General features: G+C 39.5%; 1 protein-coding gene across 4 annotated transcripts in view; it reads left to right on the top strand.

Annotated features, from left to right (window-relative positions):
- ENAH (ENAH, actin regulator) overlaps nucleotides 1–22571 on the top strand; it is a 53482-nt gene that overhangs the window by 5760 nt on the left and 25151 nt on the right. For 2 of the 4 annotated variants that reach the window (XM_026060456.1, XM_026060458.1), the window contains exons 3-4: nucleotides 7244–7255; nucleotides 7622–7706. In XM_026060456.1, the coding sequence (XP_025916241.1) occupies nucleotides 7244–7255; nucleotides 7622–7706 (97 nt within the window). The remainder of the gene's footprint in view (nucleotides 1–7243; nucleotides 7256–7621; nucleotides 7707–22571) is intronic. The other 2 variants (XM_026060457.1, XM_026060455.1) reach the window with 1 other exon arrangement.

Raw genomic sequence — 22571 nt, 5'->3', positions numbered from 1 at the left:
AATGCGGAGTAAAGTGTTTGAGTTGTAGCGGAACAAAGGCTTTAATGTGACTGGCAGCTTTCCTTTTAAAAAAAAAGTACATATTTGTCCCAAAGGCCTCTGAAGTGATGTCTGCCTTGTCAGTGAAATTGCTGGAAGTACGCTGTATGTTTAAAACCAGTTTTCTCCCTCCCTAGGTGATTTACAGTGCTGTGACATTACGCGATTATCATAATTTCTCTTCTTCTTGAACTCAGTTTATTTAAATCAATATAGAAGTCAAAGGGTTTTCACTTGGTTCTGGTTTGAATGATTGCACTAGCAGTTAGCTGTTCAGCTAGACCCTATTTTACTGCTAGCTGGTTGAGCAGATCATAGACTGCTGGCAAATCCAGAACAGAAGAGACTTCATTCAGGACTCTACTTTAGTCATGAATTTTAAGGTTAAGCAGACTACTAAAGCTACAGATTTCTGCTCCATACTGTTTAGATGTGTTGCCAAACTTGTTTTTGGCACTCACTTTGGAAAATTTTGACAGACTTTCTCATTTCATTAAATAATAGTCTGAGATGGTCAGAAGTTACTGCCCCTTAATCAGATGACAAGAATGTGTCCCCACTTTGAGAGCTCATTTGAAGATAATATCCGACTTTGTCTTGTTCAGTGTGGTCTGGATATTCAGTAATTGGTCTTAATGGTCTAGAGTAAAGATGACTGCTTTCTCTGAAGGTTTTTGCATCACATTACAGGGAAAACTTTCTTATCTGCATTAGGTCGAGTTCAGCATGACAATCACAGTGATGCTGGAATGAGAGAGAGAAACCTCCATGAAGGGAAATTAGATAGTTGAGAGAATTTTCTCTAATGCTGAAGAAAGTGGATTTTTCCCTTAAAGGAGAAAGGGCAAATAAGGGAAGCGTGTGCTGGGAGATGGGAGGAAGAAAGGGTTATTGTATTGCATGCGCAAAACAAACCTTGTGGTGCAGCTGGAATGATCGAATGTTTTGTCTGACGTCTGTCTGCAGTCCCAGGAAAGCCTTGCTAAGAGAATAAGAAAACAAGTCCGAGATTTTTAAATTTGTAATTTGCACTTAGGGAGGTTCTTTGAGTTGTTGATTGCAGAAGGTGAAAGCATCGAAAGAATAACTGAAAGATCTCATACAACTGTAACGAAGCCTGTTTTGATTCTTTCTAATATAATTACATGCATGGAGGGTTCATGTTGATATTTAACATGTCTTCAACAACTGTACGTTTGTTGTTAAAATGGTTTTGGGATGTTCTGGATAGAAAGATGAGGACAGGAACAGCTTAGAATGAAGCAAACAAAACGCTTTGCTAATACTCAGATGACACTTTAATTCTCAGGAAAATGGGGGGCAGGAAAAAGAAGCTTAGGTTTTTATTTCTAGGTCCTGTTTATTTTGTTAATCTAATCTTGGAAGCAAACTTGAGGTTTATTTTCTTTGATATTGTTAGGAATGCTTGAGGTTAGGCTGTTCAGTTGTTAAATAATCACGTCTTTGAGAAAAGGTGCCTGCTTTATCCAGAGATTTAGGAAGTATGTTGATGTGCAGTCCTTTCTCTTACAGTGAAGATAGCTCATTAAATCCTTGCTGTTAGGGGAATGCCCTTATTCATATCATAGACTGAATAATTTAGTATCTTTGCAAAATGCAAACTGCAGTGAAACCTGGAGTTGCCTGATCAGGTTATGTGTAGAGACTATATGAGACTGAAATGAGAACTCTACATAGAAAAGGGTGAGGGAGTCTCAACTGCTTCTCCTCGTCCTGTTGTACTTCACATCACGCTTACAGTTTGTTTTGAGGGGAAAACTGATCCTGCTGCAAGGAGGTAATGCTGGTGTACCTGTACTCTGACAGCCGTCTGGAGGAGACTGGCAGCGCTCCCTGCCAGAATGGTAATGATGGGGTGTAGTGTTACTTGTGCTGTTGGGATAATATCTCAATTTTCTCTTGTAAGGTTTCTTCTTGTTGTTGTTTGAAATGTGTGATTGAGTAAAGAAAAACTCTGTAGTTACTAGATTCTGCAATAGCTGTTTCTTTCCAACTAGTCCTGATCTATGTGCCAAAATACTAATCTAAAAGAAGCTTCAACTGTTTATAGGACAAAATATTTCTGCTTGATTTTAATTTCATGCAAGTTTTCTGAAAGCGTCATTAATTTTAATAGGCATATGGAGGATTGCTAAGCTTTCAGTTATACTCACTTCTAAGTATTGCCTGTGTGGTGTTTCTGATTTATGTCATTCTAAAGATTAGTGTTGTAGCAAGTGAAAGTTTTAAAGTTTGGGTGAGTGAGTCAAAGAATTTCATTAAAGTTTGACATTTGGCCTAACTGCAGAGCAGCCACAGAAGTGTAATATATTAATTTTGTGGGTAAAGTTTTGTTTAATAAACAATGGGGCATGTTAATACATTTTGCTCTTGAGGGTTCATACTGTTGTCTTAAAAATATTTCCAGTGGAAGTTGCAGCTATATTAAATCTTCTGGCTTTGTAAACAGGGTATCGTCATACAACCATGAGCATAACTACAGAAATATTAAGGCAGATATGCTATAAAGGCTCACTTTTTAATACTGAAAAGTGACAGTTCTCTATAATACTGCTATTCACAAACTTTGATAGAATTGGGGGGGGAGGGTAACAGAAGTCTTGTGGTAGATGATGTTGATTATATTTAACTTTTGATACTTGCTTTTTATCGAGAGACCTTAATACATACTCTTCTGTAGAAACTTTGTCTCGGTTTCCCCTTTAGGGAAAGGGTTGGTAGAGTGGGAAGCTGTGTGCTTGCTCAAGGTCACCCCACAAGCTAGTGCCTGAGCCAAGTGTGGAACCCCAGCACTGTTCCCTGGGCTGTGCTCTGTTGGCTGTGCTGGCATTGGTAGCAGGCTTGCTTCTACTCAAATTCAAATGCATTTTAATGAATGTTTTTGTTATTCTTGGGCCCTTATTTTTATTAAGTTGATCAGCTAAAAGTATTGCATGCTACTTGTGAAGTGAAATGAAAAGTCTTTACTTTCAGAACAAAATGCAACATTGTTACCATTCTACTAAAATAAATGGGTGATGAGTATACTGACTCAACTGGCAGTACTTAAAAAAAAAAAAAAAAAAANAAAAAAAAAAAAAAAAAAAAGGTACATATGAGGAAGTGAATGTTAAGAGGAATGAGAAGTATTAGCTGGAAGATGATCAGCTGGAAGAGAAGTACTAGAATAGTTTTGTCGCTCCTTAATGCCCTTCCTAGTTTTGCTAGGTCATGCTTATATACCCATAACCCAGGTCCAGGTCTGGATGAGCGGTACCAGTTTGCTTCTCCTGAAGGCTGGCTAGCAAGCCTCCCCAGGCTTTCTGTTCTGTAATGTAATGTTCTAGAGCAGGTCAGCTTCCGAGCAGGAGATTTTTGCCTATTATTTCTTAGTATAGCTCTCTGAAAAAGAGTCTGGTTTCCTTTTATTTAGAATTTTTAAAAGCTTATTAATATATATGTTTTTAAAAAAGTAAGTTATTCTTACATTCTACATCAGAAATGCTGTTTGCTGTTGTTTTGTTGACTGGAATGTATTCTTAGTAGATGTGCTTGAGCAGTCCTTTATAATCGTTAGAAAAGTTTTTCTTTATTACTCTTGAACAAAGTATCTCAGGCCTTGCTTTTTTTTTCACTACACAAAATCCTACCTATAACTTGCTGTGCAAAAAAATCAGCTAGATGGAAGATCTATTTCTGTGAAATTTTGATAATGTCTTTAGCCTGCAAATTCTGAGGTCCTCTATTTAAAGAACTTTTTTGCAAGTCTGAGCTCTTGATTCTGATTTAAAGACAAAGCATGGTGATGTTTTAATTTCTCAGAATACTATTCTGTGCTAGCTTTGTAACAGCTGGATACTCTTATCTGTATAGCTCATGTGCCTATATAAATCAATTTGCTGTTTGCTTTCAGTCATTCACACTTTGAATATAAGACTCTGCAATTGGAGTGCTGCTTAGCTTTGATACTAATTTAGTCAGAAATGAAACGGGATTATTAAATACTGAGTTGCTTATAAACTGTTTCTCTAGGGGGAGGGGAATTGAGAGCTTCACCTCTCAAGCTGGATTTCTCAAAAGTGATATAGTTGACAAAGTTTGTCTAAAGTTATTAAATGTTTTCTTTTTGAAAAAGTGTCTTCTGTGTTTTAATGCTGTACTTTGAACAGTGCAATAACTGTAGGAGTATTCTTGTTTGTTTGCTTTCTCAAACCATAGGAAATAGTGTTATGAGGAAAACTTTTGGCAGTCTGACTGCTAGTGGCTCCCAAAAGACACTTCACTGGTCATTACATTACCAGCTCCCAAGCAAGCCTGTCAAGCTAAATGAAAATATACATTGTAGGTGGTTGTATAACTCATAGTATATATATTGTTTCCGTCTTGAACAGTAGATACTCTGGGTTTTTTAGGGTCTTTATCTCATAGGAATGTGATGTCTTCAGTGTCAGGCAGGTGCCATGTCAACACTGCTAATATAAGCCAGGTGACATTGAAAGAAGAGAGGGGGAAGAGTTTGGTGTGAAACTCCAAAGCAGACAATGTATTGCAGAGAGTGAAGCAACTAATGAACTGAAGGGCATGGAGGGAGGAGAAGCCATGTGTTTTCTCTCTCCAGCTGCTAATTATACTTTCATAAGGTATGTAACTGGGATCAATGAATACAGCTCTCGAATGGAGAGAGCTGTAGAGTTATGCCAATTTGTGGTGAAAATGAACATCAGGAACTTGATAAACTACAGCTCTAGTTGTGGTTTAAAAATGTGATGTTGGGGATACTTAATTTGGCTCAGGCAGCCTCCAGCAGCCTGTTGCTGTTCTGTGCTACACCAGAATAGTTGTCTGTGTGGCTGCATGAAGAACCAGAACAAATGCTTGATCTAGCTGGTGAAGTCACTTCTTGCGAGGTTTTTCCCTGAGGTATTTTAAATAGATTGGTTTCCAGTCCAGCTCTTACTATATAATTGCTTGAACTATCATAGAAGAAGGTCATGCAAAGTAAGAATAAGCCGAAAAGCAGGAATGGCTGCTGAAGAAATTAATATCCCATTCTCCGTCTCTCAGGGTACAACATGGAGTACACAGTCTGTACTTTCCTTAGAAAAAGAAAGATGCTAGCTTTTTCTTAAACAAAACCTAGAATAATAGACCGTTCAGCCTCGTCTCTTACTTGGCTTGCAATGTTCTCTGAAGATAAAAATGATCTTTAGATAGATCAGACTTTTTTCCAGGTAGTATCTGTGAAAACTTATTTTGGAGCTTGATGTTTCTTTAGTATCTTGAGGTGTTCACAAGGCTCTAAGAATGCTTGGGACTGTGACGGGCTGACTTGAACAGCCAGGGCAAGTGAAGCTGCTTCATTAGTTTTTGGGAGGATCCATTCTACAAATTGGCTCGGTATATTTAAATGAGGACTGAGTTATATTTAAATGAGGACTGGGGTTAGCAGCAGGAAGAGAATGGGAACATTGGCTGAAGGGCTGTAGAGTGGCAGTTCAAACTGAGCTGCTGCCGAATGGTATCCTGAGATCTCCTGATAGTATCTTGTTCAAAAAGGCTGTTCATTACTCCTCCAGATTAAATGGGGGAAAGTTTAAAGTTTTCGTTTCTACTGTGATTTTTCAGTACAAAAGGGTTCTAGTTGGTAAATGGCCATAGTATGTCCACAAGATTATTTTTGGTTCTTCATGCTTAGATTAAATGTGCTTCATGGTGAGAAATGGGAGATCTGAGGGAATGGAGAGTGTTGGACAAGGCAAACAATACTGGTATGTAGCACCGTTAAGTAGGGACAGGTCTGCTCCTAGACTGTGGCTGATTCTGAATGCCCACGAAAGGCTGCCACGTGGTTCGGGCAGCGAAGAGGCAGCCTGCTTCCCTGGCTGCTTGGGAGCTGCAGTTGTTGCCTAATGGCTGTAAAAGCTTCACACCTGCCATGGAAAGAGAAGAGAAAGGAGTTGTTTATGACCTCCAAAGTTAGAACAATTTTCCAGATGAGCTACTGCTCATGACGGATTTTTCTATTTACTGATAACTTTAGTATTTACTATGATCACAGTTAAATCTTTACATTAAAAATATAAACTTATCAGTTGGTATCTCTTGGAGATATTACAAGCAAAAGTACGTCCAGAGCAGCATAACTTGTTTGGACGTGAGGACCTAATGCTTACAGAAGAGAACACACAAGAAAGGCATAACCCTTGTAATGCACTTTCTGCTTTTCTTCTATTAGAAGTAAGTTCTTATGTTACTTTCTAACTGCAGGGTAGGGTAGAAAGTCAGTATATGCTCTTATGATTTTCAGGAATCATTGTCTCTTTGACCATAGTGGAAACAAATACTATGCCATTTTGAGTAAATTAATATTTTTATATAAGCTTTAAACAGGGCACTAATGTTTGCTGAATCTGAGGCAGGTATCTGCCCTCGATGCCTCAATATCTCACATACAGTCTTTTCGTGGTTTTGGATGACTTTCACAAGTTCAGGCAACAAGCATCTACATTTTGATATTTGAGATGGGTGAGATCTCATTACAACTCTTCCACACTCGAACTAGTTTGATGGAATGTAGACAAGAAACTATTGTTTTGCTTTGGCTTTGGGACCTTTTCAGGCCTGGATACAGTTTTCTTGTGTTTTAACTTCTTTGTCTTTGCTCATAAATTCCAGAATCTTACATGTAGCTGTAGTCTAAATTTCCTTTTTTACTGCCCAGTTTTACATACAACAAACTATTCACAATGTACAGTATTCCATTCCAGATTTCTCTGTCCTTCACTTCTGTTAATTCTTTTTAAATAATTTCTCTTGTGTAAAAAGATTGGTGAGTAAAATAGAAATGTCTTTTTATTTTTAGAAGAAAGATCCAGCATATTCAATTATTTGGAAGATGTATAGTACAGAATTGCTCATCAGTAAAAAGTCAAAGATTAATTTGCATGTCCTTCTCTTTTACATCTCTGGTGTTGAGCAGAACGCACCCTTTCTGCATGTTTTGTTCCTTATTTGTTAGATGCCTCGTTCCTTTGTGGGATAAGCAAGTAATGTGTTCAAAGACATTCTTTAATACAAGTTGACAAGCTAAAATCTTGTAGTAAATTTTGGCCTGACTTGTGGAAACAGACTCTATCTTCCTACTCTTGGTATGGTGATAAGCTTCTGATATATATTTTTTTCTCCTGTTCTTTTCCATTTCCAGTGTTCTATTTAGGTGAGTGTTTTAATTTTTCGAGCCTTTTCTGTTCCTTGAAGAGTATTTGTTCATTGTTTTAAGAAAATCTCAAACGGGGAGTGCTTTTCAAAGCCTTTTTTTTTTTTTGTCCTGTCCTATGTAAAATTATTTTGCGTTTCTGTGAAACCTTTTCATTCATGTGAAGTAAATCCATTTTGCAAATATGTAAGGTAACATTTGCTGCAGTTTTTATTTGCTGTATTATGTTGTTGAGCTTTTTTGGCTTAAAAAGCAGAAATGGACAGTTTCTATAACATCATGTGACAGCTATTCTGTTTCCTTGGTTTTGTGCTTTTCTGCAAAGTAAATGTTCAAGTGGTTAATTTATGGTCTGTCTTCTTTCAGGTCCAACATTGCCTCGACAAAATTCACAGCTTCCCTCTCAAGTACAAAATGGTCCATCACAAGAAGAATTGGAAATCCAGAGAAGGTATGGTGCTGTAAGTGAACAGCTATTCACTTAAATGTAGTAACTCTTCATTAAATGATGACAAACTAAATTTCAAGGACTTGCATGTACTCTCTTGCACTAGGACAGTATTTGTATATTTGAAGTTTTCATTATTGCAGCTTTCCTGTGCAAAAACTTTGATTGTAAACTCTTGATCTGCACCCATTTGAACAATGCAGGGCTTCTTGCTATCAGCCAGTCATGAGAGCTGAAGATCAGATGAAAAGATTTGAAGATTTCAGTTCTGTTATTTTCAACCAGACTAACTGGTTTCCAGTTGCTCTGTTGCACCTTCAGTTTGACAGCTGCTTATAAAGAAGGAAGACAGAGCAGCAAGCRAGGAGGGAACTTTCTTCTCACCTTCAAAAGTAGAGAACTGAATTTTCAAGGGGAATGACAATTTTTATTACTGAATGTGGGTGCTCTAGATGAAAACAATGTACAGGGAAAATTTGTTCTCCTTTACATTATATTAGTCCTTTTAGCAAAAAAGTGCTCCATTTTCAGAATAAAAACTCATATAACCTTTAGTAGTTTAACTTTCAGTTGTAGCAATTTTGGTTATGTACATGTGGCCCTCAGGGAGCAATCCCACTTCCCCTGAGCAGTTGTCCCCCAATGGCTTTGACAGAGATCCAGCTTGATTTCTTTAGCGCACTGTGTGCTCTGCTGTTCTGGTACAAGGGTGCCACAGGAGCATGCTTGATCTCATCAAAAGGCCTTCATATAAGCCACTKAGAGCTATACGACTTTTTTGTGGCACTCCTCCAGGCTAAGCTCCATCTGTGGGTGTTTTTTGTGTGTGTTTTCATATATATACACGTACACACACGCACACACACGCACACACACGTGCGCACGTATGCACGCGCATGCATGCGCACGCACGTACACGCACGCACATACACACATGTACACACATGCACATATATGCACGCACATGTGTGCACGCACATGTGCACGCGCACGTACACCCATGCGCACGCACATGTACACACATACGTGTATGCACACGTACATGTATGCACATGTACACGTACATGTACACATACACATGTACACACACGTGTGTATACACACACGTGGGTACACGTAGGTAAACATAGGTACACGTACACACGTGCACACACACGTACACGTGCACGCGCACACGTACACGTGCGCACGTGCGCATGTACACACGTACACGTGTGCATGTACATATACACATGTACACACACAGGTACACATGTACATGTACACACGTACACACGTACACATGTACACACAGGTACACATGTACACATGTACACACAGGTACACATGTACACACGTACGCACACACGCACGCATGTACGCACACACGCACGCATGTACGCACACACGCACGCACGCACACACGTACGCACGCACACACGTACGCACGCACACACGTACGCACGCACACACACGTACACACGTACGCACGCACACACACGTACACACGTACGCGCACACACATACACATGTGTACACACGTACGCACACACACACACATGTGTACACACGTACGCACACACACATACACATGTACACACACGTACGTACACACACACGTACACATGTACACACACACGTACGTACACACACGTACGTGCACACACGTGCACACGTGCACACGTGCACACACGTGCACGTGCACGTGCACGTACACACGTACACACGTACACACGTACACACGTACACGTAMCTGTGTACACATACACATACACATATATGTACACACATGTACACACGTACACGTACACACACGTACGTACACGTACACACACGTACGTACACGTACACACACGTACGTACACGTACACACACGTACGTACACGTACACACACGTACGTACACGTACACACACGTACGTACACGTACGTGTACGTACACGTACACGTACGTACACGTACACGTACGTACACGTACACGTACGTACACGTACACGTACGTACACGTACACGTACACGTACACGTACACGTACACGTACACGTACGTACACGTACACGTACACGTACACGTACGTACACGTACACGTACACGTACACGTACGTACACGTACGTACACGTACACGTGTACACGTACGTACACGTACACACGTACACACGTACACACGTACACACGTACACACGTACACGTACACGTACACACACGTACACGTACACGTACACGTACACGTACACACACGTACACATACATATACACACACATACACACGTACACGTACACACACGTACACGAACACATGTGCGTACGCACGCGTACGCACACGTACACACGTACACATGTACAAACGTACACACACAGGTACACACGTGCACACATGCACACACACGTGCACACGTACACACGTACACACACACGTACATGTACACGTACACACACATGCACACGTGCACACACACGTGCACATGTACACACGTACACACACACGTACATGTACACGTACACACACGTACACACACGTACACATGCACGTACACGCACACGTACACGCACACGTACACACGCGCACATGTACATGCACACATGTACATGCACACGCGTATACATGTATACACACATACACGTGTACACATGTACACACATACACACATGTACACATGTACACGTGTACACACGTACACACGTGCACACACGTACACGTGTACACATGTACACGTGTACACACATACACATGTACACACACGTCCACATGTACACGTGTACACACCTACACACACGTACACATACACACACGTACACACACGTATGCGTGTGTGTACACGTACGTATGTGTGTACGTGTGTGTACGCGTGTACGTATGCGTGTGTGTACGCTTGTACATACACGTGTGCATGCGTGCGTACACCTGTGCCTGTGTGCGTACACGCGTGTGTACATGCGTGCGTACACGTGTATGCACACACGCACGTGTGCGTACATGTGTACACGCATGTGTGCGTACGTACACGCACGTCTGCACGCACGCACGTACACACGTGCGCACACACGTGCGCACACACGTTTACACACGTTTACACACACACGTGTACACATGCACGTATGTATATGCACACGCATGTGTACACACGCACGCATGTGTACGCACACGCACGTGTACACACATGTGTACACGTACGCATGTGTGTACGTGCGCAAGTGCGTACGTGTGCACATATGCACACACGTRCACACACATGCACACACACGTGCATGCACACACGCGCACACACATATACCCACGCACACACGCGCACACACATATACGCACACACACATACGCACTCACACGCACACACATATATACACGCACACACATATACGTGCACATGTGCTTGCGCACACACGCATAGACATGCGCACATGTGCGCGCACACGCATGCACACGCGCACGCACACACGCGCGCACGCGCGCATGCATGCACATGCACGCACACACATACACGCACACACATATGCACACGCACACATATATGCACATGCACACATATGCACACGCGCACGCACACRCGCACACATGCATACACGCACACATGCATATACATGCACGCACACACGCATAGACACGTGTGTACGCACACACACGCATATACGCGCACACAAGCATGTACGCGCACACATGCACACGCGCACACACACATATACGCACACGCACGCGTGCACACACACACGCACGCACACAAGCATATATGCACAACGCGCACACGCACACACTCACGCCCACACACATATACGCACACATGCGTGCGCATGTGCACACGCACACGCACATGCACACACGCACACACACATGCACACACGCACATACGCACACGCACATGCATACACGCACACATGCACACGCACACACACGCACACACGCATGCACACACACGCACACATACATGCACACGCACATGTACATGCACACGTACACACACGTACATGCACATGTACACGCACGTACATGCACACGTACACGCACGTGTATACGCACGCATACACACGCACGCATACATGCACGCATCCACACACGCACGCATACACGCACGCACGCATACACGCACGCATACACACACGCATACATGCACACATACACACACACATGCGCACGCACACGTATACACACACGCACACTAAAAAGTATAAGGGGGAATGGTGTAGGTGAAGTGTCTAGGGTATGGGTGTATGAAACTGCGCAGTTGTCTAGGATAGCGGTAGAGAACTGAGCTGAAGGAAAAGAGCAAGATCTTGGGTTGTCTCAACCATACTGCCTGTGCAAGCTTCCCATCAAAATGCTCCCAAGAGATTAGCTGTTCCCTTCCAGAAGGGATGCTGGGAGCAATTTAGGTCACACACAGCACAGATGCAGGGAACAAGATTCTTGAATGAATATGAAGTGGTCCAGATTTATAGTGCAAACGCACTTAATGGTTGTCAGTGGAAACTGGAAAAATATTTTAATATACTGGGTCTAATTGACAATGACATTAAATTTTTTTGCTATTTTACATTTAACCTATTTATGCAGTAGTGAGACAGGTTGATCATTTGAAAATAATTCATAAAACATATTTGATAAATCAGCAATACATGTTGAACAAAGTATTAACATCAGAATTAGTCATGTGAAATACTTTTCAAAGAAACACTGTAGATATCTCTTCAGAAAAAAGTGCTGCCCCATATTAAGAGCTGTGAAAGTCTCTTTTGGAATCCTTTACACATAGAGGACACATTATCTGATGGCATTCTTTTGGCTTCACTTCTCACTTGATCAGTGTGCTCTACTTGTTTGCATCTAATGTAATGTACTCTTTGAACTCTGGTCCTGTTCTTGATCTATTTTTCCTTTTTTCTTAAAAAAAAAAGGGGGGGGAGGGGACACACTGGAATTAGCATTTACTCATGTTGGTCGCTGGATTGTCTGGGGAAAGAATGTTGCACTTGTGCCATAGTGCCTAGGCAGAACCTGTAGTTTTGATAAAAATGTCAAATGCTTCTCCAGTCTTTTTATTATTATAACTCTATTGTTTACAATGCAGTTCAGTTAGCTGTATGCCAGAACTTTTGTGTTTTTAGCAACTGTCTTTCAACTTCTAGACTGCCATATCATGATGAAAATAATAATCTTACTACTATAATTTAGGGAGTAGTAAATAGTTGGGAAGAAAGAGGTTTATGTATGTTTATATTACTTTTAATATATCTACAAATAAATGACATTTCCAGTCTCAATAAAAGGTAAAGGCAGTTGGGGCAGAAACAACCTGTGGGGAGCATAATAAGACTAGGGAATGCAAGAGGAGGGAATAAAGGCTGTTGGTGGTGTGCAGGACCATGGAGGGATTTGTGATGCATCAATAAAAAGACAGGCTTTGCTAATGTCTACTGATGTGAAGTTTTCCTTCACTCTCACAACTGGTGTTCAAGGGTCTTGGAGAAATTGGAACTGAAGAATTGAGTTAGCTTGTTATCAACAAAAGTGTCTTATTTTGGTTCAAAGATTTTTCTCTCTCTTTTAGAAAAGATTTAGATGCTTTACAATCTGAATAGAAGTGTAAATGTAAAAATAGTTACTTTGTTCATTTTACTGCTGAGCCTATTAGCTGTCCGTTTACATTGTTTACAGTGCATTGAATGACAGTCTATAAAGCCACTAGGACCGGAAGTACAATTCAAAACACTGAGTTTCTTATAAGGCAATGTTTATGAATCAGGTGGTCAATGAAATCATTTAGTCTGGCCAGTTGACAACTTTGTTACCTTTTTTTCATGAAACCTTAATACATGGTATGTGCTTTCCTTATCAAACTAACTGTGGAGTACTTGAAGATTACTGTTATATTTAAATGAGTACAAATTAAGGAAAATTTCAGTTATCAGCCTTAAAACATAAGGAAAAAATGCACTACTTCAGCTTTTGATTTTGATCCTCAGAAACTAAGTGTTTTTATAGTACATAGATTATTTTTCATTTTGTCAGTGGTAGTCAGGCAGTGTTTTTAAATTCCACTTATTGTTCATGAGCAACTTCAGATGACATATGTATTTGCTAATAACTTTGGAGTTACTTAATGTTAAATACCATTTTAAAATATATGATTAGTTCATGGCATGCCTCTGTGTGCTACTCGTGCATGTAAATTTACCTTCTCTTCCAGCCACGTTAAATATGTTGTCAGGAATATGAGTCACTGAGTTGGTATCTAATATGACACTCAGGAATTTATTGAGTTAAAGTTTATAAATAACTTCAAAATCATCACCGCTTCATAAATAAAGAGACCAAGAACCCCACAAACAGAGAAAGTGTAGATTGTAAGGAATAATGAAAGTGTATAAGCCTCCTGCTGTCCTTCAGGGACGTAATGGACCAAAAGTTGACCGACTTCTGTCGTAAGTACTCAATGTTAGAAGACCTCAAAACTCAATAGTAGATTTTTTTTTCTTTTCTTTTTCCCTCCCCTCATTGTTAAATGCTTCAAGTTTGCTTACATGGATTGGGTTGAAACTTGTAGTAGAATGAATAAGACGTGGTGTGTGGCTAGGCTAGAAAACAGTACTGCAATATGGCGTAGTTCTCATAACATCTTTTGGGAGGCTTCTTAGTTTTAGTTAGTGCTAGTTCAGAGGCTGAGAAGGGTAGCAGTCTTTTAATCTTTAAAATAAAATGCATTCCTTTAAGCCTTTCAATAAATGATAAAAAGTATTTTTGCTGAGTTTCTGCTTATCTTAAATTATAACTACCTTCCAAGAATTTATTTTTTTTTCAATAGCTTAGTATATATTTCATATAATTCCTGAGCTGTTTTAAAACTATTTGTGGAAATAGTGAAAGAAAAATAAAAATCCTATCCTGCAATTCAATAGCAATTTTGTTACAGTGTACAGGAAAGTTTGCCCATTATTTTCTYTCTCTGGTAGCCTGCTTTCTTCTGATTTACCAGAGCCTGTGACCTTTCCCTAGTCAATAGCCAGCCATGCTGTTTCCGATTCTCCTTTGCTTTTGAAATTGTGCTGTTTATCTGAGGACTTATTTTGAGGAAGTAGTATTTCTTTAAAGGTGTATGAATTGATTAAATTGTAACTAAGCAAATAAGTATAATCTGAGGTGGGCATGTGAATATACAGTAGTTAGCTTTTTTGGTTAGGATGTAGCAGTGGTCAGTAGAATCCTGTAATATGATTGTATTATGTGCTGTGGATATTACAAACTCTACATGAAGTTTACATCCCAGAGATACGGTTTAGATGGAATCAAAGGGGTGTGTGTGTTTTTTGTTTTGTTTTTCATGCCCAATCTAGGGGTTTCCATCAGGCCAGAGTTAAACCAGCATAATTTAGGTTTCAGGTTGAGCTTGCCGAGGTAGTTTCGGCAGATAGCCCATAGCCATTTGAAACTCCAGTCTTCCTGGTTTCCACCTTGCGTAATAAAATGTGTGGCAAAACATCTCCTTTTGGGAAAAAGGAGGAAAGGGAAAAGGCCCATCGGTATTGCATATATTTTTTTTCTTCCGTTTAGAGTTTCTGGATAACAAAGAGTTATGGTATGATAATGTGTTTTTCTAAGTTTTGGGTTTGTGCCTCTTCTTTCATTTCCTTTTCATGCATGGCTACTTTATATTTGCAGTAAAGATTTCTTTAGTTCTGTCAAGTCTGGCTTTCAGGGACTTAATAACTGGCTTTATGTAGAGGTAATGGGTTCATTGTGTTTACAATACAGAATAACTGTAGATGTTGGGTAACAAATGCTTAGCAGATTGAGAAGAGGTGGGACTGCATTCTGTCTTCAGTTAAGCAATCTTTTCATTACATTTGCAAAACTGCTGCCTCGACTGCTGCAATCTAATGATGTGTGTGTTGCTTGAAGGATGGTTTTGACAAGCATCTTAGCTGCCATTTTTTGAAAATATCTCTTTGAAATCTTACCCTTTCTAGAGAATTTTCAGTTCTGTGTATTTTTCTGTTTAATACAAAATTGGGATCAGAAACAGTTCTACGTTTTTCAAGATTTTTGATTATTGTAGTTCCATTTCATGGAATTAGTTCTGTCCCTACTGTACTTACTAGAATAGCACTGAGAGGGGCTTGTCCACAAAGGCAGATTTTTTCTAATACTGGGATTCTTAATTTTGTTAAAATCTGAAGAGCACAGATGACTTTCTGCAGTCTTGTTTCTGCCAGATAAGTTCAGGTGTTGCCTTGTTGATTTGCATAAGAGGTTAAAAAGATCAAGGCCAAGAGACCCAAAAGAAAAAATGCCTAGATGTTTCCTCTGCACCCATCGGCTTTGTGTTAATATTCCAAGGCAAAAGCCGGGCAGCGTTGAATTTGGAATGGAGGCCTGGAAGTAGTGTCATGGTCAGCTCTAGGCCTCTGGTAGCTATACCGTTAAATATACAATTATGCACATACACTTATGATGCTCTTTCTTAAGTCCAGGTACATTTCTTAACAGTGCTGYAATCTTCTACAATTTTTCTTAGCCTAAAAGTAATTTCTAGGCAATTTATTCAGGTTGGTATTTGTACATTCATTGTCTAGTTTTAGTAGCTCCTCTTCATCTAGTCTTGTTCATAGACAACAATTGTTTCTACTCTGAATCTATATTAGTATGTTGAACAAGGCAAATTTTTTTCAAGTCAGAGGTTATGCATTTCTCTAATCATACTAATGGTTATTCTCTGCGCCTATTCCAGCTTAAAAATACAACTCAAAACATCCAAAACAAGAAAAATATGTAATATTTCTACCTGAGGTTTGATCAAAGAGCATTAATAGATCCCTTTCTTTATTGGAAATCCTGTATGTTAATAACCTTCAGGTTTATAGTTGCCTTTTCATGTCTTTATTGCAGTGGTTAGTTACCAGTTTTTGATTGACTGATAAAACCTAGTTTGTTCTCTTATTCTCCTATTTCCAACTAATGCGCTTTGAGCTTGTAACATAAAAGCTTGTTGTTAGTCCTTAAATCCCTTTTGATCAAGGAAATGAAAGCCTATTAGTTTGACCTTGGTAATGTGAAAAGCTTTAGAACTACTTTTGAAGAAAAGAATAATTAATCATGTGAGATAAAATGCAGCACAGTAGTCTGTGGCCAGATAATGTTTTCTTGTAAGAAAGAAGAGAGGTAGTTGATCCAGTGTTGCTGGACCTTTAGGGAGGAATTTGAGAGATACCAMGCGGGAAGTTACTGGTTAAGGGGGAAGAGAAGAGGATTAGTATGGAAGTGCAAGGATAATAAGGACAGGCAGCTCTTCCTGGATTGGATTGGAACCAGTCAGATCTTACTTGGTGTTTTGCTGAACAAAATAGATAGCAGAGGAGCCTGGCTGATGATGCACATTGAGATATGTCAATACAAAGGTGAATTTATGGAGGAAGAATTGGATGTCATTGCAGATTTGGACAATAAAAATGGAATGCGAAATAATGTACATCTGAGACCCTGTTTTAGACATTTTTAAGGGGGGGGGGAAACTGTAAACCAAATACTAGTGTTTCAGATGTCTTAATACTAGTGTATAGGAAAATCAGATTGACAGTGGCGGTGTTGCATACAGTGGTGATCAACTTCAGGGCAAAGCTTCTTAAACTTAGGAAATGACTATCGGATAATGACCTCTAGATTTATTTAGTGTTTTAAAATCAGGATACAAGCCTACAACTAAAATGCCTTCTTAATTTTGCTTTAAATTAAGTGTAAAGTGTTCTTTGATACAAACTCTTAAAATACATCATTGAAACAGCCTCATCTCTCACTACTGTTTAAAGAACTAGAGGTCCACCACTGCTGAAAATCAGAAATAATTGTCAGTTCCAGGAACATGAGTATAAACTCGCTACATGAACATCCTGGCTTTGAGCAGGCAAACTTTGCAGTATCCATGGCCGAGCAATAGATCTTCCGAGTGTCCGTTCGTTGCTTGCTTTAGCATTCTGCATGGCCCTGGCTGGGTTCCTCTGGAACAGTGTACAGCACACTTGAGTAAGAGTTGCCCAGACCGCCTGGCACTTGGAAAAACTATAAACCAACCACCCAATGCCTTAAAAGCCATAGCTAACTTGCTGGGAGTTTGTTTAGTGAGGGTGTATAACAGGAGTTCAGTCTAGATTGGGAACAGTGAGGTTTACCTGAGAGAGGTTAGGCAGATGGGCAGAGGTGGCTGGGGAAGAGGTCAGGATCGCGGCTGCTGTGCCAAGGTCCGCTGTTAGCGCACCGCGGTGCGGTTGGTTTGGCAGAGGCTCGCTGTGTTTACGGTGGAAACTTGCAGGCTGTGTTGATGTGATCTAGAGCATCTTTTTTCTTTGTAAATGAGTTGTGTGAAATTTGGGGGTGAGGTGTGTTCATTCCACAGTACATAAGCTTTAACGTGTAGACCTTGAGATACATAGTCAGTGGCTTCTCTTGACCATACTGGAGAGTGAGCTCTGGGGGCAAATGCTGAATTTTGGAATGCTGAATAAGTATTTAATATTAAATATGGAAAAGCAAATTTAATGTTCAGTTTTTATTATTCAGATAAGTGCTGCGGCCATTCTAATTTGCAAGAAGAAACACCTTTTGCTTTTGCAGATTTGTGTAAAAGAAGATTAGAGGCTTAAGCTATTAAAACTCAAAACTAGCAGCTTAGTTCAAAATAATCAACGTGTTAAAGCACTTGCTTCTTGATCCCTTTCTATGATTAGTTGTAATAAGGATGAAATTGGCTTATCTGTATCTAGTCAGCATTGATGTTCGTAGATTGTATGCAGTTATTTTTAGTTGCTAGGTAGGTGCTTTTCTGTAGACTGCAGAAGGCTTCGGTTAGCAACTGAGGTCACTTAGGCATGTGGTGGTAGCGGCGTCCAGCTCAGCGCAGCCTTGGGGAGCCTGTTTGCAGCCAGCTGCTTTATTTGCTGTGGTGACTCAGCGGTGGGAGGAAGAGAACAATCATGTGAGAGTGTTCTAGCAGACACTGCCTGGATTAGATAACGGCATCCCTGCCCGTGTGCTTGGGCTTTCGGCATTTCAGAATAAAACTCCAACGTTGCTGTCTCTTGTGCAGTGCTCCGTGTATTGAGGCAGGGCTAGAGGAGCCAGTGCGGGAGCTCAGAGTCCTGAAAGCGCAGGCAGGCTGAGGCGCCAGGGCTGAGCGCTGCTGACATCCTCAGAGTGCTAGGCATTGCAGTGCAACTTTTTACATCTATAAATGTATTTGATGTTTAACAGCCAGATCACCAACATGTTTTGAGCAACTGCATTGCTTTGATGAATCTAAGTTTTGGTCGTTATTTATGGTTGGTATTGCATACTGTTTTTGAAATCTGACGTAATAGCATTCTTCCTAGATTTCTTGTTTATGTTGGGTTATAAAATTTACACTTTTCAAAACTAGGCAGGCCCAGAGTGTAAGATGCATACGTGGTTGAATACTTCTGTATGATCACATTGGGATTCTTATGCAGATTGTCTTAACGCTGACTTTCAGAATAGTTAAATACAGCATACAGTACTGCAATGTTTTAAAGTTAGTGATATAGTCGACCTTGATTTTTGCCTTTTGGGTGTCATCCTTGTGCTGCTACTCTCCTTCCCCTTACCCCCTCCCTTTTTTTTTGGTTTTACAATAGGTAATTGCACAAGCAAGAAACTGTTCTTAAAAAATGAAAAACAGTCATCTGGGGCATAGACCTGGACACCCCCCCCCAACAGAACTTATTTCATGATTTTTAATTCACACAACATTTTTAAATGCATCAGGCTATGTTTTGGGGGGGTCCCTCTTTCAATACTTTCATTTTATTAGTAATTTTTATTTGTTTTCCTTTTTGTTGTTGTTGTAGCTTTAAGCAGCCCAAATGGAGACGGTATTGCTGTTCACCCTCCTGAGTGATTTAATGGCCAGTTTTGACACTAGGAGTTATTCAGACAAGGAAGATTGGAATATGAAATTATTGCTGTGTTCGTAAATTATCACTAACAGCTGTCAAATACTGTGTATTATCTGTATGCAGTTGACCTGTTCTCTCAGTGTTACGATTACTTTAATCAGGTCTGCTCCTCAAGGTATTTTGCTTTCTGCGGACTTTGTCTTGGATCCTTGTTTTCTACAGTGAGTTTTAAAATTTTAAATACTTCAAAACAGTTTCTGTTCATCTTTGAATGTCTGTCAACTCGGTGCCTGTTGAATTTGGGTGTAATACAAAGATACTTCTTTGTCTGTAGTGTTCTTGGAAATACCTCTGCTTTTAATGTCCCAGGCTTCACGATAAGAAGCCCTTCAGGTTCATGGCTGAATCCTGTTATTCAGATTGATATATGGTCTTCTCAGCACAGTTTATGATCTTTTTAGTAAAAATTTTAATAGCTCAATCTCATGTTCAAGAGCAGAACAAGCCAGTGGTAGAATCATGAAGATTTATGTGAATGTACAGAAAACCTGCTGTGTGAGGAAACCAGGTGAGCTGGCAGAGCGGACAGCTATTTGCCTTCACAAACAGTTTCAGCAGTGGATTTGTTAACCGCAGGTGCTTTTTTTTTCCTCTTGGTGCCCTTGTGACAACAGCTCTGAGTTTTGACAGGGTGCGAATCACTTAGTGCTCAGGCATGCTTCCTCTGGTGGAAAGTGTTTCCACAAAGTGAGATGCTTTCAGTAACGCTTCTGGCAGATGACCAAGACATTGACTCAAATGTGGAAAGTGCTCCCAGCAAAGTCTGCTCTCTGCTAGAGAGGGCTCAGATGACTCCTGTCAGTCGTTCACCTCTAGGAGTAGAAGCGAAAACAACCTATTTTTGTCAAAAATTCAGATCTCAAGATAGTGGATAATATTTCTTTGGAACAGCTGCCTAGTTGCCATGTGTGATGATACGTTAAATGTAGCAATGCTACTTACTAAAGGAATGACAGAAAGTGGTCGAAGTGTATGTACATGAGGTATTGGCTCATTTTATATAAAATAAAAGCTGAGATAGTAGCACTACTTACTTAATTTGTGTTCCCTGGTATTTTTTTTGTTTTATTTTTTATTATTTATAATATTATCAATATAATATATATAATATAATATTATAATATAATATTATTATTTTGTTTCCCAGTACAAACCAAGAAGGTTGTGGATGTACCTGGGTAAATTAACAGCAGTTCTGTTTTGCAGTTTTCATTTAGGAAATATTCTAAACACTCCCCCCCCCCAGTGATATTTCAAGAATGTAGTTCCACCCCTGATTCTTAGTTTCCCAAAGAACTGCAGGATTAATGCTGCTAGGGGATCAAAGTTGCAAATTAGTGTTATAAATATGCTTCTCTGATTCTCTGACCATGCCTCCTCATATCTCCTTAACTGGACAAAAGTATACTGGCGAGAAAAAAAGGGGAAGTACTTGCTTTAAATAAACTTAAAAAGCTGTTAGAATATTTTAAAAAAAAACCCAACAACCTAAAAACTAAAATACATCTAAAATTGAATTCCCCGAAGATACTTTTGTTATGAAGCTAATTAAGATCCAAAAAAAAAAAAAAATCCTGAGTAGGATGCATGATAAAGCTGGTAGCTATTTTGGCATTCACAAGCTAGTTCGTTGAATCTAAAACAAGGTGTAGTTACATACGTTGCATATGACTGACGTGCTGTTCAGTTTTATAGCACAGTCTCAACTATTCAATGTAAATTATCTCTTAATTTCTAATAATTCACGCTTTGAAAATAATTTGAATCACTTTGCCTCAGTATAATTAGCATTTCACTATGGGATAGTGTTCGGGGACATTTGTAGCACTTCAGCTTCGTCTAAAGATGTGTCCTGCTAGCTAATTTATGAGTAGGTAAAGTATTCTATTTAATAGTGAAATAGCCAGTCAGATTCGACCATTACTGCAGTAAAAATAACCTTGCCAAAGATTCTTCCTAGAAACAGAGAACAGAATACCTTTCTAGTCAAGAGGGTGGTTGGAATAACAGTATTTGATAATTTGTCAGGTAATAAGAACAAGTTCTATTTTGCAATTGGAAGCATGATCGGAGTTATGTACTTGACAATTTCAATTACAAAATCAAATGGTGATTTCTGTCATCTAGTCTACTCATTGCTAATAGTCCAGTTATCCAGTAACTATCAAATAGTTATTCATTGTAATGTTTTAGTAAATGATATTGTACTATGTTTACTGCTGAGAAGTATAGACCACTTTGTCTTGTATAGACCACTTTGTCTTGTCTTAAAGGCAGGAAAGAATTTTTCTTTAAACTGTGCCTTTGGCTGCATTTTGGGACCTATAAACTTAAACACAGTTTAGATGGTATGCAAACTATTATTTTTTTATAAAAATATAGCACAGAATACAAGAACTTTTCTTGAAACTCTAGGAGTTTTCCAGGCTTCTAGCTTCTTCCAGACTTGTTCTAAACTTGCCTTGTCCACACAAGTTTGTACTTCAACATATGCATGTCAAGTGCAATGTTTAGCTTGTAGCAGCTAATAATCTTTATGGAGACAAAATTAGACAAATATGCTTACCAAGGCTGAAGAATTTTCATGCATTGTTTTATGGTGCTCGTGCAGTGTTTTAGAAGTAACCAGTGTTTACATTTCAGAAAGTACTTGAATTGATGTGTAGACTGTCCTGACAAACTTTTTACTTTATGTTATCAAATGATAGCTAAACAATTATATGGAGTTTTAGTAAAAACATTTTTATCCTGTTTTTTACATAGTCAAAGTGAGTTCTTAATCTTTTTAACTACAACTGCTGCACTTTTGAACTGTAGTTCTTTTCTTAGTTTACTAAACTCATCCTTGCTCGTTGTGTTGTACCGAAGCAATGYGATTCCATTACGGACATGCTGCTCTTTTGTCCTGTGCCACTTCCATTTGTCTGTCTGAAAGGTTTAT

The sequence above is a fragment of the Apteryx rowi genome, unplaced genomic scaffold (genome assembly GCF_003343035.1).
Source record: "Apteryx rowi isolate R43461 unplaced genomic scaffold, aptRow1 scaffold_169, whole genome shotgun sequence".
NCBI classification, from domain to species: domain Eukaryota; kingdom Metazoa; phylum Chordata; class Aves; order Apterygiformes; family Apterygidae; genus Apteryx; species Apteryx rowi.
The sequence above is the reverse complement of the archived record's forward strand: the minus strand, read 5'-3'. Positions and strand labels throughout refer to the sequence as shown.